We start from the raw sequence: 19,610 nt of genomic DNA, 5'->3' as shown, positions 1-19,610 counted from the left end.
GCTCCTGGCTCCTGACTTTGGATCAGCTCAGCTCTGGCTATTGCGGCCAATTGAGAGTGAACCAGTGGATGGAAGACCTCTCTCTCTCTTTCTCTTTCTCTCTGTCTCTCTCTCTCTGTGCCTCTTTTTCTCTCTGTGTAACTCTGACTTTCAAATAAATAAATAAATCTTAAAAAAAAAGAAATGCATGAGTGCCCTAGGAGTGAAGTCATGTCTCTCCCACTCTATTGAGCACACAGATCCCCTAGAGATCTTAGTGGGATGCGGGTTTTGATGCAGCAGATCTGGAGCTGTGCATTTCTTTCTTTTCTTTTCTTTTTTTTTTTTTTTTTTTTTTTTTTTTTGACAGGCAGAGTGGACAGTGAGAGAGAGAGACAGAGAGAAAGATTTTCCTTTGCCGTTGGTTCACCCTCCAATGGCCGCTGTGGCCAGCGCACTGCACTGATCCGATGGCAGGAGCCAGGTACTTATCCTGGTCTCCCATGGGGTGCAGGGCCCAAGCACTTGGGCCATCCTCCACTGCACTCCCGGGCCACAGCAGAGGGCTGGCCTGGAAGAGGGGCAACCGGGACAGAATCTGGCGCCCCGACCGGGACTAGAACCTGGTGTGCCGGCGCCGCAAGGTGGAGGATTAGCCTAGTGAGCCGTGGTGCCGGCCTGGAGCTGTGCATTTCAACCCAGCTCCCAGCTGCTGCAATGCTGCTGGGCTGGGGTCTGCATGGTGAGGAGCAGGTCATGTGCATGAGCCCCTGCATTCTGGATGCAGTGGGAGAGTCAATTCACCCAGGAAGCTGTCAGTGTGTGTGGACTGGGAATGCTGCCATTTTTTGTCCTTCCTTGTGATTCTCATCCTCTGAGTGAGGAAGCTGAGCACAGAGAAGCTGGAGGACTTACACAGAGGGGCAAATAAACCAAAGCCCATGCTCGTTCCAGGCCACATCTAGAAAAGTCAAGTGCAGGTAGCCTTCGAGATCCAACCCATGCATGGAAGGACCAGAGGCAATGGACAGCAGCCCTGCCCAGTCTGCTCAGAGCAAACAGCAAAGGAGGGGGCAAGATCTAGCCTTCTCATCAGTCCTTAGAGGGACCTCTTAAAAGTAAGAGACTTCACATTCCCCCCCTCCTTTTTTTACAGGCAGAGTTAGACAGTGAGAGAGAGAGACAGAGAGAAAGGTTTTCCTTCTGTTGGTTCACCCCCAAAATGGCCGCCACAGCCGGCGCGCTGCGCTGATCCGAAGCCAGGAGCCAGGTGCTTCCTCCTGGTCTCCCATGGGGTGCAGGGCCAAGCACCTGGGCCATCCTCCACTGCACTCCCGGACCACAGCAGAGAGCTGGACTGGAAGAGGAGCAACTGGGACAGAATCCAGTGTTCCAACTGGGACTAGAACACCAGGTACCAGCGCCGCAGGTGTATTGTCACAAGAACCGTGTTCTTCTGGGGTCCCTATTCGTTTCTAATTATTTTTATCACCACCCTTTTCTCTAACATCCTGGTGTTTTTCAAGTGAATTGAAACTGAAAAAGTTAACTTGCTGACTCTCTGCCATGTGGAAAAATGATCAGGAACAAAGCACAAGTGAAAAATTGGACACAGGGCAGTGATATTGGTATCCATCACATTCCCTAGGAGAAATACTGCTCCAGAAGTAGAGAGCATTGTTATTATTATTTTCTAACTAGGCTGATCATTTGAATTCATATTCACTGTTTTATTATGCTGAAAAAGCACATGCGTTCTTTGAGTCTTGGCTCAATAACCACTTTGATGTTTTATTTATTGATGCAAAAATGTACTTGCCTTTCAAGTTTGTTATCTCTCATTTCAATGGAATTTTTCAAAGTATTAAGAAACCAGCTCCACTGTACTGTCTACACAGTTTTAAATTGGCAGGAGATTCTGAAGTGTGATTCGGTGGCCCTGGGTGTTTCCTGCTATTTAGTTTCAAGCTAATAAGGAAATGCAGGGGTTACCTAGAATTCACTGTGACTACTGTAGACAGACATCTTTGCTGGAACACACTCAAAGAAGGTTCTTTAGAGAATGCATTTTACCGTACCAGGAACCTTGTTTTCCTGGCCTTTGAAACGATCTGTATTTGGAAACCAGAGCGACTTCTCATCTTTGACCAAATCTTTCATAAGTCTGAACTTCCATGTTTATGAAATCCATCTGTGACATCACCAAGTGATTCAATGGTAAAAAAGTATTAGTCAAGAAAGAGATAGTATAAACAGTGATATATTTGGGGGAGAAATATCTATTCAAGTCTTTAGCCATTTAAAAAAAATGGAGTTATTTGGCTTTTGCTACTGAGTTATATAAGTACCTTACATACTTTGGTTATTAACCCCTTTTCAGCTGGATGGTTTGCAGATATTTCCAGCATTCCATGGTTTGTCTTTTCACTCTGCTTTCCTTGCTATGCAGAAACTTGGTAGTGTGCTATAACTACATTTATTTCTTTTTGCTTTTGTTGACTGTGTTCTTGGTGTCATATCCATGAAATAAGTACCAAACTGATAACACAAAAGTTTCTCTCATATTTTCCTCTGTGAGTTTTACAGTTTCAGGTCTTTAATGCTCTTTACTGCATTTTGAGTTCATTTTTGTGTGTAATGTAAGATAAGTGTTCTATTTCATTCTTTTGTATGTGAATATCCAGTTTTTCCGAAACTATTTATTAATGAGGCCATCCTTTCCCTATTGTGTATTCTTGGGACCCTTACAGAAGATTAAATGACTGCATATACATGAGTTTACTTCCTGGTTCTCCACTCTGTTTCCTTAGTCTATATGTCTCACTATGCGAGAACCACTGTTTTGGTTATTGTAACTTTGTGGTATGTTTTAACTTCTGGAAGAATGATGCCTCCAGCTTTGTTCTATTTTTTCAAGATTGTTTTGGATATTCAGGGTCTTTTGTGGTTTCATGTGAATTATAGGTTTGCTTTTTTTACTTTGGGGAAAAATGTCATTGAGATTTCATTGAAATAGAGTTCATTGAAATATAGTTGTATGTTATTTAATTACTTTCATAAATGTTTTGTAGTTTTCAGTTGATGAGTTTTTCCATTAGTTAATTTTATTCATAGAGTGAAACGACAATCTACAGAGTGGAAGAAACCATTTATACACCATACATCGATAAAGGATTAATATCCAAAATATACCATAAATTCCTACAACTCAACAGCAAAACAAAAATAATAATAAACAAGAACAAAAACCCAATTCAAATTTGATAAAGCACTGAAATAGACATTTCTCTAAAGAAGACATGCAAATGCTCAACAAAAATATAAAAAGATACTGAAGTGTGCTAGTCACTAAAGAAATGCAAGTCAAAGCCAAAATTGAAATATTGCTTCATAATTGTTAGGATGATCATTATGAGAAAAGTAAAAGATAACAAGTTCTATAGAGGATGCAGAAAAATTGGAACCCCTGTGCATTGCCAATAGAAATTTAAAATGGCACAGCCACTGTGGAAAATAGCACGGAGGTCCTTCAAAAAATTTAAAATAGAAACATCTGATTATCCAACATCCTACTACTTGTTTTTGTTTGTTTGTTTGTTCCCCACCCAAAATAAACCTTCTATTTAGGAAGTATAAATTTCGTAAGTACAACTTCAGAAACATAATGATTCTTCCCACCATACCCACCTTCCCACCCCCACTCCCATCCTACATTCTCCTCCTCTCCCATTCCCAGTCCCATTCTCCATTAAGATTCATTTTTAATTAACTTTATATGCAGAAGACCAGGTCTACACTAAGTAAAGATTTCAACAATGTACACACACACATGCACACATACACATACACAAAGACTGTTTGAGAACCAGTTTTACAGTAAATTCTCATAATACAACTCACTGAGGATAGAAGTCCTGCATGGGAAGTAAGTGCACAGTGACTCCTGTTGTTCATTAAACAATTAACACTCTTATGTATGATGTCAGTGATCACCCGAGACTTAACATGAGCTGCCAAGGCTATGGAAGCCTTTTGAATCCAGTTTCCTTCAGTATTTAGACAAGGCCATAAGCAAAGTGGAAGTTCTCTCCTTCCTTCAGAGAAAAGCACATCCTTCTTTGATGGCCACTTCTTTCCACTGGGGTCTCACTCACAGAGATCCTTCATGTAGGACATTTTTTGCCACTCCATGCCTGAAATGTTCTCATGAGCTTTTCAGCCAGACCCAGATGCTTTAAGGGCTGATTCTGAGGTTAGAGTGCTATTTAGAAATTGTCATCCTATGAGTCTGCTGTGTGGATTGCTTCCCATGTTGGAATAGTCTCTCCTTTTTAATTCTATTATTATTACCAGACACTTGATCTTATTTATGTGATCCCTTTAACACTTAATCCTATCTATATGATCACTTTAACACTTAAGATGGCATTTTTTACCACCAAGCTGAATGGAATTTGGGGTCCCAGGCAAGTTTTTAAACTGTATCCTTAGAAGTAAGTCCCTAGGAATGTACACAGAACTATACAGCTTTACAATTACAAAATTCTTCCTCTATCTTTTATGCCCACTCTTATTTTTTACTGGGACCCATTTTCAATTGACTTTGTACATATATGATTAACTCTGTTAAGTAAAGAGTTCAGCAAGTAGTATGAATAAGGAAAAAAAAAACCTGCTACTCAATAATCAAGACAAGGGCTATTCAAGTCATTGCTTCCCAAAGTGTTAATGTCACTTCTACAAGTTTCCTTTTAGGTGCTCTATTAGTTATCACAGATCAGAGAGAACATATGGTATTTATCCCTTTGGGAATGGCTTATTTCACTAGGTATGACGTTTTCTAGAATCATCTATTTTGTTGCAAATGACCAGCTTTCACCTTTTTTTAACCACTATCTAGTATTCCATAGAATATATATCCCATAATTTCTTTATTCGTCTTCCATTGATGGCATTTAGGTTGATTCCATGTCTTAGCTATTGTGAATTGATCTGCAATAAACATAGGGGTACAGATAACTCTTTTATTTGCTGATTTAATTTCTCTTGGGTAAACTCCCAGGAGTGGGATGGCTGGGTCATGTGGTAGGTCTACATTCAGATTTCTGAGGTATCTCCATACTATCTTGCATAGTGGCTTTACCAGTTTACATTACCACATACAGTAGATTGGGGTACCTCTTTCCAACATCTTCACTAGCATTTGTTGTTCATTGGTTTCTGTATGAATGCCATTCTAACTGGAGCGTGGTGAAACCTTATTGTGGTTTTGATTTGCATTTCCCTGATGGCTAGTGATCCTGAACATTTTTTCATGTGTCTGTTGGCCATTTGGATTTCCTCTTTTGAAATATGTCTGTTTAAGTCCTTGGCCCATCTCTTAAGTGGGTTCTTTGTTTTGTTGTTGTGGAGTTTCTTGATCTCTTTATATATATTGGTTATTAATCCTTTATCAGTTTGCAAATAATTTCTCCCATCCTGTCAGTTTCCTCTTCATTTTACTGAGTGTTTCTTTTGCAGTACAGAAGCTTCTCAATTTGACGTAATCTCAATTGTTAATTTTGGCTTTGATTGCCTGTTCCTCTGGGGTTTTTTCTAAGAACTCTTTGCCTGTGCCAATGTCTTGCAGGGTTTACCCAATGTTCTCTAATAATTTGATGGTATCAGGTCATAGATTTATGTCTTTAATCCATCTTGAATGGACTTTTGTGTAAGGTGTAAGGTAGGGATCCTGCTTCATACTTCTGCATGTAGAAATCCAGTTTTCTCAACACCATTTGTTGAAGAAACTGTCCTTGCTCTAGGGATTGGTTTTAGCTCCTTAGTCAAATATAAGTTGGTTGTAGATGCTTGGATTTATTTCTGGTGTTTCCATTGTATTCCATTGGTCTATCCATCTGTTTTTGTACCAGTACCAAGCTGTTTTGATTATAACTCCCTTGAAGTATGTCTTGAAATCTGATATTGTGATGCCTCCAGCTTTGTTTTTGTTGTATAAGATTGCTTTAGCTATTCAAGGTCTCCTGTGTTTCCCTATGAATTTCAACATCATTTTTTTCTAGATCTAAGAAGAATGTATTTTGATTGGTATTGTATTGAATCTGTAAATTGGTTTTGGAAGAATGGACATTTTGATGATATTGATTTTTCCAATCCATGAACATAGAAGATTTTTTCCATTTTTTTTTGTATCTTCTATTTCTTTCTTTAATGTCTTCTAATTCTCAATGTATAGATCTTTGACATCTTTGGTTAAATTTAATCCAAGGTATTTGATTTTTTTTTGTAGCTATTGTGAATGGGACTGATCTTAGAAGTTCTTTCTCAGCCGTGGCATTGTCTGTGTATAGAAAGGCTGTTGATTTTTCTGTATTGATTTTATATCCTGTTACATTACCAAACTCTTCTATGAGTTCCAATAGTCTCTTGATGGAGTCATTTGGATCCCCTATATATAATCATGTCATCTGCAAATAGGGATTTGACTTCCTCTTTTTTGACTTCCTCTTTCCCAATTTGTATCCCTTTAATTTCTTTTTCTTGCCTAATGGCTCTAGCTAAAACTTCCAGGACTATATTGAATAGCAAGGGTGAGAGTGGGCATCCTTGTCTGGTTCCAGATCTCAGTAGGAATGCTTCCAACTTTTTCCCATTCAATAGGATGCTGGCTGTAGATTTGTCATAAATTGCCTTGATTGTGTTGAGGAATGTTCTTTCTATTCCCAATTTGCTTAGAGTTTTCATCATGAAAGGGTGTTGTATTTTATCAAATGCTTTCTCTGCATTTATTGAGATAATCATATGGTTTTTGTTCTATAGTTTGTTAATATGATATATCACATTGATTGATTTGTGAATGTTGAACCATCCCTGCATACCAGGGATAAATCCCACTTAGTCTGGGTGAATGATTTTTCTTTGTGTTGTTGGATTCAATTGGCTAGAATTTTGTTGATGATTTTTGCATATACATTCATGAGGGAAATTGGTCTGTAGCTCTCTTTCTCTGTTGCGTCTTTTTTGGGTTTAAGAATTAAGGTTTAGGAATTCTATGAAGCTGCTGGCTTCATAGAAAGAATTTGGGAGGATTCTCTCCCTTTTGGTTGTTTTGAATAACTTGAGAAGAATTGGGGTTAATTCCTTTTTAAATGTCTGATAGAATTCAGCAGTGAAGCCATCTGGTTCTTGGCTTTTCTTTTTTGGAAGGGCCTTTAATACTGATTCAATTTCCATCTTGGTAAAGGGTTTTTTTAGGTTTTCCATGTCTTTTTAGGTTGTCATGGCTCAATTTAAGTAGGTTGTATGTGTCCAGGAATCTATCCATTTCTTCTAGGTTTCCCAGTTTGTTGGGATATAGCTCTTTATAGTAATTTCTGATTATTCTTTTTATTTCTGTGGTGTCTGTTTATACATTTCCTTTTTCATCTCTGATTTTGTTGATTTTGGTCTTCTCTCTCCTTTTGGTTAGTTTGGCCAATGGTGTGTCAATTTTGTTTGTTTTTCCAAAAAACCAGCTCTTTGTTTTGCTGATCTTTTTTTTGTTTCAATTTTGTTGATTTCTTCAGTAATTTTAATTATTTCTCTTCTCCTACTAGTACTTGTTATATATCTCAAAGAATAGAAGTCAGGATTCAGGGGCCGGTGCTATGGTGTAGCAAGTTAAGATGCTGTCTGCAGTGCCAGTATCCCATATGGGCGCTGGTTCGAGACCTGGCTGCTCCACTTCCAATCCATCTCTCTGCTATAGCCTGGGAAAGCAGTAGAGGATGGCCTGGGTCCTTGGGCCCCTGCACCCATGTGGGAGACCCAGAGGAAGCTCCTGGTTCTGGATCAGCACAGCTCCGGCTGTTGCGGCCATCTGGGGAGTGAACCAGTGGATGGATGACTTCTCTCTCTCTCTCTGCCTCTCCTTCTCTCTCTGTGTAACTCTGACTTTCAAATAAAATATTTTTTTAAAAAATGAAGTCAGGATTCAGAGAGATGTCTGTATTCTCATGTCCACTACAGCACTATTCATAATAGCCAAGATATGGAATCAACACTATAGTCATTAGCAGATGAGTGGATAAACAAGAGGTGATATATGCACTCAGTGGAATAATATTCAGCATTTAAAAAGAAGAAAATCCTGTAATATGTGGCAACATGGATGAAACTGGAGGACAAATGAAATAAGCTAGTCACGGAAAAACATACTATATTATTCCTCTTATATGAGGTGTCTAAAATACTCAAACTCATAAAGACAGAGAGTAGATTGGTGGATTCCAGGGATTCTTTGAGTGGGTAAAGAGGAGTTTCTGCCCAACAGGATAAAGTTTCACTTGTGCAAGATGTGTAAGTTCTAGAGATCTCCTGTATAATATGCTTCTATGGTTAATAGTATCACACTGTATGCTTAAATACCTACTACAAGGGTAGATCTCAAGGTAAAAATTCTTACTGCAATAAAAAGATGTTTTTAACAGGTATAAAATGATACAGTAATAAAGACATTTAATATAGATTTTAACACACTGCATGTCTGAGCTTGGAATTTTCATATTGAAAATAAGAGTACACAATACAATTGGAATTGTGGTATAGCAGGTTAAGCAGCCACTTTTGACACTAGCATCCCATATTAGAGATGGGAGACCCTGAAGGAGTTCCAGTTCCCTGGCTTCAGCCTGGCTCTGGGGATTGAACTAATGAATGGAAGACCTCTCTCTCTGACTCTTCCTCTCACTTATTGTCATTCTGCCTTACATAAATAAATAAATAAATATTTTTATTTAGAATAGTTAGATTAATTCAAAATCATAATGACTCATAGAATCATGTAGAGGAAGATTAGCCAGAAATAGAAAATAGCTTGGGGTAAAAATATTAAATCTGATCTGAACAAGTGACCAGTTATACCCCCATCAGAAGGGAGAGTGAAGTTTGTGTCCCATGGAAAGTATTCTTCATCTCCCATGTCCTCATAGGACTGAGTGAGCATTCCTGCCTCCCTCATAGTCTCGCCTCTTCTGTCTTGTCTGTCCCTCTTGTCCTGCGGCTAGCTGTCTACCTGTTAATGGAGTCCATCATGTGTGAGAGCTGACCTGGGGAGGGGCATGCAGCAGGAGATCACAACAGGTAAGGAATGATTTGGCTGCTTACATGAGAAAGGCTGGTTCCAGATTGGATGTCCTGGACACACTAAGGCATCATCTGAAAATGATTCAAGCTCATATCATCATTTTCCCTCTAATAAAACCAGATATGCTACAAAGAGTGACATTCAAACTCAAAAGCACAACATCAAAAAGAGGAATTCAAGGTTATTTACAAGAGAAGGTACCAAAAATTCTGGAAACTCAGCTAAGGCTAGGGCACTACTCCAGGGCCAGGCACAGTGCAGAGTCATATTCCCCTGGGCCTGAGGAAGTGGTTACTGTAGCCCAGACAGGGCGGCTATTTGGACAGCACTGTCTGAGACAAGCCAACCCACAGTGACCCAGCAGGTGGAGAGCCAGGGGAATAAGTCCCACACTCCGCTGCTCCTGCCTGTACCCCGGTGACCCACCTAGAACTCCAGTAGCTGTATCCATCTTGGAAGCAGTGGCAGGGAGCCCCTGGCTGCAGTTGCATGGGGGAGGGTGGAAGGTAGAGAGAGGACCTGGGGGATGGATGGAAACATTCCTTCCTGCACAGGGACTGCGGAGGGCTCCTCCTGCGCTTGCCTCTGAGCCTCTCTTGCTGAGCTTGGCAGCCCTTTTGAGCACTTCCTCCGCACAGTGAGGACCAACCTCTATGTGAGATCTCCAAAAAGTTTATGGAAAATGCATGTTCTGGAAAAACTGTGTATGGATTTTCAAAAAAACTTATTCTGCACTGACATACACTTATCTTTTATTGCCATTCCTCCATGAACTTTCTGAAGTCCCACCATTCAGCTGAAATGGCCCAACCTTGGCCTGGCTGATACCACACCCTCGTGGACAGGAGCAGGTGCATACAGGGAGGGATATTGTACAGCGGCCAAGTGAGTGACTGTCTGGGCAATGGTATGAATCACAGGCAGATGCGGCTTTGCTTGCAGGGTGTGATAAGCCAGCACCAGTGTGAAAGCAATGCACTAGAACAATTCACCAAACTGTACTGGTGGCTAAGAGAAAGAGTACAAATGCCAAACTTCACACACATTCCCCTCCTCCCCCCAGAAGACCCCTCACCTTCCACCATAAGAGTTTCACTGAGTGCATCCAATATGTCCCTGGCTTGACTTGAGATGTTCAAATATTTGTCACTTGAAATGGAAATATCAAGTGTGTCCTCATGCATGGGAACCCATCCTGCAGGACTCTTGTACTCACCAGCCTGGGGACCTCAGGCCTGGAAAGATCTGGAAGCAATCATCCTCGGGCTGGCTGGGGAGCTAAGGGCCACCTGTGATCAAGGGTGTTTGGAAATTGAAGTTAACCACATATTGCCAAGGAGGCTCCCATTTTCTGTGGATGGTTTCCGGAAGGAGGCAGGTCCGCTTCACTTGTCGGATCAGGGGAGTAAGGACTGGTGGGTCCTGCTTCAAAACTGAAAGCAGAGACTGAGCCCTACTCATCTCTTTTAAGAGTTATTTATTCACTTGAAAGGCAGAGTTACAGAGAACCCGGGTGGAGTTGGATGAGGAGAGAGAGAAAGAGATTGACCTTCTATCCACTGGTTCTTTCTCCCCAAATGGCTGCAACGGCTACAGCTAGGTCAGGCAGAAGCCAGGAGCCTGGAACGCCACCCAAGTCTCCGTAGTAGAGGGCCAAGCACTAGGACCATCCTCTGCTACTTTTTAAGGCACATTAGCAGGGAGCTGGGTCAGTAGTGGAGCAGCTGGGACTTGAACCAGTTCCCATACGGGCTGCTCATATCGCAGGCCACACCTTAACCCACTGTGCCCTGGTGCCCTACTAATTTCTACTTTAGTTCTCCGCAAATCAGGAACAAGACCATATACTTGGCAAACTCTGCTGTGTCTCCACTTGTTCTGGAGGGGGTGAGTGACAAAGGCCTTAAAGAAAAGATGTTAGCTTATAGGGAGTTAGGGTGGGCATGTTGCAAAAACACAACCAGTGACTTGATCAGCCCTTGTCCTGACTGTTGCTGAACAACTTAATACTTTATCCCTTTTAGTACTTTTTTTTGTTCTACTTAATACTATTGGTTGAACTCTTTAATTAACACACAAATATTCTTAGGTGTTTAAATTTAACTGAAAAGTGATCCCTGTTAAATATAAGAGTGGGGATAAGAAAGGGAGATGTACAACTGGGGACATGCTCAATCTGACTTGCCCCAAATGGTAGAGTTAGAAACATGCCAGGGGATTCCAATTCAATCCCATCAAGGTGGCATGTGCCAATGCCATCTCACTAGTCTCAGTGATCAGTTTCAGTTCACAATTGATCATAATGATAGGTCTAAGAATCAAAGGGATCACACAAACAAGACTAGTGTCTGCTAATACTAACTGATAGAATAAAAAAGGAGAGAACGATCCAACATGGGAAGCGGGATACACAGCAGACTCATAGAATGGCAGATGTCCTAAACAGCACTCTGGCCTCAGAATCAGCCCTTAAGGCATTCGGATATGGCTGAAGAGCCCATGAGAGTATTTTAGGCATGGAAAGCCAAGACACTCTGGCAAAACAAACAAACAAACAACAAACACACACCTAAATGAAAGATCTCTGTGAGTGAGATCCCAGTGGGAAGAACGAGCCATCAAAGAAGGAGGTACCTTTCTCTGAAGGGAGGAGAGAACTTCCACTTTGACTATGACCTTGTCTAAATAAGATCAGAATTGGTGAACTCAAAATGTTTCCATAGCCTTGGCAACTCATGACAAGAGCCTAGGGAGATTACTGACGCCGTAAACAAGAGTGTCAATTGTTAAGTCAACAACAGGAGTCACTGTACACTTACTCCCCATGTAGGATCTCTGTCCTTAATGTGTTGTACAATGTGAATTAATGCTATAACTAGTACTCAAACAGTACTTTACACTTTGTGTTTCTGTGTGGGTGCAAACTGTTGAAATCTACTTAATATATACTAAGTTGATCTTCTGTATATAAAGATAATTGAAAATGAATCTTGATGTGAATGGAATGGGAGAGGGAGTGGGAGATGGGAGGGTTGCAGGTGGGAGGGAAGTTATGGGGGGGAAAAGCCACTGTAATCCAAAAGCTGTACTTTGGAAATTTATATTTATTAAATAAAAGTCAAAAAAACCACACAACCATATTTTCCCGTAAGAATGAAAACCTGTAAGGCGACATGCTAAGCTGTTGTGAAAGTTCCACAAGATCGTTTACGTTCAGAACCCAGTACTACTTGACACCACCTACTCAGTGTGCACTCAAGAAACAGCTACTGTTGTCGTAGAGAAAGCTGGACTGACCTTCTGAGTCACGGAAGAGGAAGCACTAGATAAAAGCTCCCCTGCTTCTTAGGCTTTAACCCCAGGGAGCTTCATTTTTATCATCTCTAATGCGAGATTGATAACACCTTCTCGGCTGACCCTAGGGAGCTCGAAGTTGCCAAGGAATTCTGAGCTGTACTTGGGAACCTTGATTGAATAAACATTTTAGCAACAGATCCGATTTCTTGGGCAATGTAATCTGGAACACGTGGTGGAGAAGAACGCTGTTTTGTTTGTTGGTGAGCTATCTGCTGAGAAACAGAAAGCTTCACACTGAAAACCAATAAAGGTCTAAACTGGAGGTTAAATGCTGCTTGCTCCTCTCCCTAAATAACCGGCTGAGAACTCTATACAAATAGTATTTCTTCTTAGGAGGCCCTACTACTTATATTGCTGTGCTCCTGCTTGATATTAAGAAAACAAAGCATCCCAAAAGCTGTGCAAAAGCTGCTCAAAGACATTTAAGACAAACAAGTGCTGTGTTTTCCTACAGTGTCTTTTACTTCCAGGTCTGGCAAGGCAGTCATATTTAACAACTATTTGCTTGTAGCAACTCTGTGTGAAACACACCTCACCCGATTTTATCCTAAGAACCTGCGGGCTGCTCATACAAGGAATCCTCAGAAAGTTCGTGGAAGATACATATCACGAAAAATCATGTGTGGATTTTGAAATTCTCTTGCACCAAAATAAATTTATCTTTTCATTCTATGTTTCAGTGAACTTTTGAAGTGCTCTCATACACTGCAATATATTCTTTTCTGTCCTAGAATCCACAGGAGACTGCAGGCTGTTTTCAGGAACTTTTAATTGTGCTCTACTGGTGCAGGTGTTTTGAGGCAGCAACTGGGACATTGCTTGGGATGCCCTCATCCCACATTGGAGAGCCTAGGTCCAAGTCCCCACTCTGCTTTCTGCTGGTGCACACCTTGGGAGGTGACAGTGGTGGCTCAAGTCTATGTCACCCACCTGGTGGGAGACTCAGCTGGAGTTCCAGATTCCTGGCTTCAGCTTAGCCCAGGCCCAGCTGTAGTGCGCATTTGGAGAGTACACCAACAGATGGAAGATGAATTTGTCTCTTTTCACTCTGCCTTTCAAACTAAAAGCACTTAGAACCTATGAGTCAAGGTTATTATGAGACTAATTTGCTGTTTTCCTTCCTATAAATAATGCTGGAAGCTAGATATAATACTGCTTCATTTCCCAAATCAGTTGGTGGATAGAACTTCAACACACAGCACACATCAATTTTCCAGCTGTATAAATGGGTCCCAGGGCAGACACAGTGCTCTGGCCCTAGCCTGTGGGGACCTGAACTGTTGTCATCAGAAAACAGAGAAACAACTCGTATGTGAGCTCTCTTTCTAGATGGTGGCCCTCACTTGATTACTATAACCGTGATGTGCTGAAGATCACAGCCTCCCAGTTGCCTGGGCCTCAGAAGCCCAAAGTCCTATAAAATACCAATCCTAACCTTCCAGAGATTCCTCTTCGATCTTACATTTCACTTGAGAGCAAGCAACTCACCGAGAAATAAAAAGCCTGGAGCAACTCTATCACTGGCAGAAGTGCTGATGTCCCCTGCAGCTCAGGAAGACAGCAGCTGAGCAGGTGTGGCATCAGTGTGGCTTGGCAGGCCCAGAAGGCCAGGTGTGGCTCTTCACTCAAACCCTCCCCGGCCTCTGAGTTCCAGTGTAACAGAGACTGGAGATTCAACCCCGGGAGTGGTTGCTCAGGTAGGTTTCAGAGGGCGCAGGGTTGTGGAGTTGGTGGTCGTAAAATAGATGTCAGAAAGAAGAGGCCAAAGACAAATCCATGGAAACCACGGCCTTTGTCTTGGAACAGCAGACTGCTCGTCAGATGGTGGCAGCTGCTGGGGTAAAGGGGGCACACGTGTGCCCTGGCTCACCCCTGTGGTGACAACCCTGGGTCTCGGATGGCCTTGTTGCTTGGGTGGTGCTGTATGAAGTGTGATGTGTCAGTGAGATCTCATGCAGCCAGAGAAGATGGAAGCCTTCACTCCCGAGTCTGTTGTCAAGTCGGTGTTGCTTCTGCCTGTTGAAGCACCAGGGAGAGGGGAGTGCGATCCGACAGGGGCCAGATTTCATACTCAAAGAGATTGTTTGGCAAGCCAGGCACATTCTTGCACCCTGGTAGGAATCTGCAGAATTCATTTTTTAGAACATGTGATTCTCTTATGCAGTTTCTCATAGAAATCAGTGGGTAACATTTATCCAAACTCTCTGTATTTGTTCTTGATGCAGAGTCAGACTCCAGGCGGCTGAGCAGTCTCAAGGCCAGAGAAGCCTAAGCAGGGGAGGGAGGGAAGGTCCCCACGACGCAGTGGACCCTTTCCCTCTCCACCCCTCTGCCCCTTCCCAAACTCTTCAGTAGTTTCCTTTGAGGGCAGTGTCCTGCAATGCCTACTAGCTGCCATGTTGGTCTCTGTGTCCCATTGCCATGTAGCCAGCATATCTTACAAGCAGGGGGTGGACCAGGGTGAAATAAAACATTGCAGTGAACATCATCTTTGTTTCTGGGACAGTTGGTAGAATACCAAGTGGCTCTTTGGTTATCACCAAAGCTCTCTTCCAACTAAGGACTACAAGTCTGACATTCAAGTTATTCTCCCAGGTGTATGCGAGGCCAAACCGAGAAGGCACTGGACTGCCAGCCTCTGCAGCAGGTGCTCTTCGTGTCACCCCCATTGCTGCTGCCCAGATGGTTATGACGATGTCACCTGGAAGTCACAGGCCCTGGGGCATGATGGGTCACAATCCCCTTTCCCTGGTGTTTTAATACACCCAACAGGTGAGTGGACTTGTCATGTCTGATCAAAATGGCCATGCTGGGTAGAGTTGGGACCCCAGGAAATTGCCTTGCAAAGCTCAGGCTCAATATGGATAGCATACTTTGAAGTCCAGATTACACCCAGATTTCACTGTGGCCCAAAGGACTTTCTGTTGCTGACCATTGGCAGCCCACTGTGCAGTAAGAGATGGAACCTCTGCTGGAGACTGAATTCCACAGTGGCCGCATTGGGAAGTGAGGCCTAGTGGGAAGAGTTTAGGCATGGGGTAAGTCAAGTCTTCCCCACAGGGATGACTTCTTGCTCTCCTGGCACTGTTCTACACTAGAACATGTCATAAAGAAAGGCCACCCCTCACGGTTCTCCCCTTCCTGCCCTTCCACTTCCTGCCCGAGTGGAAGGAGCACATGGCCCTCACCGGATGCAGCCGCCTGATCTTCTAGAGCCATGATCCCAAATCAATCTCTGTTCTTTATAAATGACCCAGCCCCAGATATTTGGGGAGAGGAAAAGAAAACAGACTCAGACATCCACTCAGAGCAGGCCAGGGACCTCTGGGGGAGCCCTCCTTTCTCCAAACCAGTAAGCACAAGTGGAACCACCTGCTAGTTCTCACAGGCCAGCACCACAGTGCATCCTGGGAGTATGTTAAGCTTGCTGTAGTGTCTAGGGTTACCCATACTGTCCTAAGATGGCAGATTGGTTTTGAGTTAGTTTCTGACCCTCACCCTCAAACCTGAATGAGTCTCTGGGACTGCTCAATGCTGCTGCTGCTTTTTTTTTTTTTTTTTTTTTTTTTTTTTTGACAGGCAGAGTGGACAGTGAGAGAGACAGAGAGAAAGGTTTTCCTTTTGACGTTGGTTCACCCTCCAATGGCCGCCGCAGCCGGCGTGCTGCGGCTGGCGCACTGCACCGATCCGATGGCAGGAGCCAGGTACTTATCCTGGTCTCCCATGCGGGTGCAGGGCCCAAACACTTGGGCCATCCTCCACTGCACTCCCTGGTCACAGCAGAGAGCTGGCCTGGAAGAGGGGCAACTGGGACAGAATCCAGCGCCCCGACCGGGACTAGAACCCGGTGTGCCGGCGCCGCAAGGCAGAGGATTAGCCTACTGAGCCGCGGCGCCGGCCTGCTCAATTCTTCTTAAAGGTGACAGAAGTCATATTACAGGAGGCTCATCCGGGGACCGGATGCAATCTACTCTCAGAAATCATTTGTGAAAACATGACATAATCAAGATCAAACATACTATATATGGGTGATGACAGACATGAATCTAAGCATATCAGTGACTTGCAAATAAACTATGTTGGTCCTTCTGCAATTATATGCCTCGTGTCAGCAAATGGTATGATCACAGGAATTTCATGCCATCACGAAGACACATTTCCACACACACGTGTAGTATACACACTGATACCTACGTGTTTCCAGATTTTATGTGTGTAGCATACTAGTACAGGGGAAGGCATCTGAGCTAGTGGTTAAGTGTGCACCACGTCAGAGTACCTGGGTTTGATACCCAGCTCTAGTACATGACATCAGCTCTCTGTGAGTGTTCCCAGGAGGCAGCAGTCATGGCACAAGTAGCTGGGTTCCTGTCATCCATGTGGGAGACCTGGATTGAGTTCCGAGCTCCTGTCCAGTTCCAGCCACAGTGGGCGTTTGAAGAGTGTGTCAGAGGATGGGAGGGGTAGATGAGTATGTGTGTGTGTGTGTGTGTGTGTGTGTGTATGCATGCGTATGTGTGTGTGTGTACCCCTCAAATATTTAAAGACTATTTCTTTGAAGTCCAAATAGCTAAATCTAGGTAAGCACAGTGAACTGAGTGGTTACAAATCTATCTGTTTTCTGCTAACTCACTGAGGAATAGAGTTTTTCATGTGATTTTGCTATGCCTCTCAAAGATACCGTCAGTGTTAATCAGATCCACAGATAAGACGTATTTTGTGGACATATTTTCAAAATCTTTGTTTATTAAACTTGGCAGACATTAAGTTAGTATTTTCATTTTGAATAAACCCCTCGGTTTGCACCATCACTTAAAATATAATCTAGAGATAAAGCACTTTGGTAATCCATGCCATCGTTACAACTTTAACATCACACTGAAGGCTACAGCATTTCGTAAAGTGAATTCTTAAATACAGGGACGCCCGGAGCCTGGGTGCCAGTTTCCACGTTTGCTTTTAGTTACCTCGAGGCTTTCACGTACTCTCCACTTGCTCCTGTTGCTATCAGAAATGACCTTGGGTGTGTAGACAGCACCATTCAAAATCATCCAAAGGAAGGAACATTCAGAACTCCTGCCTCCTCTGAGGCCTCCTGAGATGCCGACGTTGTACACGGCGGTCCTGAAGCCTGCTGCAGGGGCAGAGCCAAGTCAGTGACACGGAGGACAGCGAGGGAGGCTGGCCTGTCCAACGATGCGATGACTCTGCACACGGAGCTGGTATCCGCTGAAGTGAGCACGATGCACCTGCCGCACCCTCTGAGAACAGCCAGCCACTGAAGCACCCAGGCTCTGTCGCCTTGTGTGTCGTTGGAGGAGGCAGAGGTGCTGGAGTGTGAGCCAGGACTCGGGTCCCCCATGAAGAGGAGACTGCAGTGACTGGGGGCTTCCTCTCTCCCTCACGTGGCATCAGACACACGGCAGAGCCCAGGCAGAGCCGCTCCGGTCTGTCTGGCAGTGGCTTCTGCTGCTTCCCCCCTGCTCTCGTCTGTGCTGAGAGGTAAGGGAGCAGCTTGCATTCTGCAACTACCAGAAGCAACATGCGTACAACCAGTGCCTCGTCTCCCAGCGAGCGAAAGCAACTGACATAAACACAGTATAAATTCTTTGAACCGTTAATTAGGGATGCTTCCTCACTCAAATCAAAGTTCTGACTGCCTCCTGTTTTGCATGAGGGCTGTGAGGCTGGTGGAGCTACCCCCTGGTCTTTGTCTATGTACATACCTACATCTACGCCTCTTTATGAACACAAGGGGTCGTGATCACAGCCCCAAACCGACGCTGCTGCATCGCATTCCAGCACATAAAACTCGGAGAGTGAGACAGTTTCCAGGCAGGACAGGAAGCGACCAGGGTACAACGGCAGAAAGGGTCAGAGCTGGAGATTTATTTCTTCTAAGTTCAACTCAGAAATATAATAATAATTAAGAGAAACCAGAAACAAAAGCAGAGGCCCCAGCGCTCGCCCTTCTGCTCCCCTCTACCAAACACACAAGCCCGAAACTCTGCAGTCTTAAAGTGCAATTACTGTGGTGAAGCCGCTCAGGCCAGGGATCAGGCTGGATGGAGTTCAAAGCCGAAACTTCAAACACGCTGCTCATGACTCGGGGGCTGGGAGGGAGGGCCGGGGCGGGGGAGGGGACTGACAGTTCTCCAGCATTCAAGTGCATCAAAACAATCAACGTCCTGTGTCTCGGGAAGAAAGTCTGCAAGTTGTAAGGAATCCGCGTTTGGAAGAAGAGACCTTTCTCCAGACTTCTATCTGAGGATGCTGGGAAGCAGCAGAGCCCAGAGGCAGGCGAGGGCAGCCTGCAGCAGGGGCCGGGCGTTCCTCCCAGGCGCCCCGCCGTACCGGTGGCCTCGGCTGTCCTCTGCTAAATCTTCGGCTCTGGGCAAGGACGAGGCACACTGGACCAAGGGCATCTGGTAAGATGTGGCCCTCTTCTCGGGCCTGTCTGGGCTGGAACCGTCGCTGGGCCTCTGGCCGTTGAAGAGCAGGTAACGGCCCCGGGCGTCCTGCTCCATTTTGAAGATCTCGTATTCCGTGTGAGGTAGTTTGATGCCCAGGGCCACGCAGCCGTTGGTGTGCGTCACGTCCTGCTGGATGCCCACCTGCCAGGAGCCCTCAGCCCCACACTCGTTTCCGTTGAAGACGTTGAGGAGCGAGGCTGTGGCCGCGTCCATGGGGGTGACCTTCATGTGATTCACTGCAGACGAGAGAGGAGAATCCCATGACCCTCTGGATGAAGCCCAGGGCACAGACATCCTGCACCAAATGCTGGAGACGCCCTGCCTGGACCAGGCTCTCTGGTGGAAACACAATCGGACCAATCCCGCACCCCTACCCCAACTGCAGGAATCGTACACGCGTTTGCAGGTGGGAAGAGTTTACTGTGTTGATTTTTATGGCAGTCACACAACATACAGCTGGACCCATATCCATGAGGTCTACATGGGAGGATTCAACAATCACACATGGAAAAAGAAAAAAAATAGGTCTATAAAAATTGCATCTGTACCAAACACAGACTTTTTTCTTGTGATTCACTAAGTAACGCAGTAAACATCGATTTACATAGCATTTCCATGGTAGTGGGTATTATGAATCATCTAGCCATTATTTAGAGTAGCAAGGCAGGGCAGGCATC

At 44.1% G+C, this 19,610-nt stretch overlaps 1 protein-coding gene across 1 annotated transcript in view; it reads right to left on the bottom strand.

Moving 5' to 3' along the window:
• Positions 1 to 17,175: 17,175 nt before the first annotated feature.
• APCDD1 (APC down-regulated 1) overlaps positions 17,176 to 19,610 on the bottom strand; it is a 37,096-nt gene continuing 34,661 nt past the window's right edge. The window contains exon 5 of the mRNA XM_008261027.5: positions 17,176 to 19,169. Coding sequence (XP_008259249.5) covers positions 18,721 to 19,169 — 449 coding nt within the window. The 3' untranslated portion in view covers positions 17,176 to 18,720. The remainder of the gene's footprint in view (positions 19,170 to 19,610) is intronic.

Source organism: Oryctolagus cuniculus, chromosome 10 (genome assembly GCF_051225735.1).
Source record: "Oryctolagus cuniculus isolate XC-2025 breed Fujian yellow rabbit chromosome 10, ASM5122573v1, whole genome shotgun sequence".
NCBI lineage: Eukaryota > Metazoa > Chordata > Mammalia > Lagomorpha > Leporidae > Oryctolagus > Oryctolagus cuniculus.
This window is presented reverse-complemented; position numbering and strand designations above follow the sequence as displayed.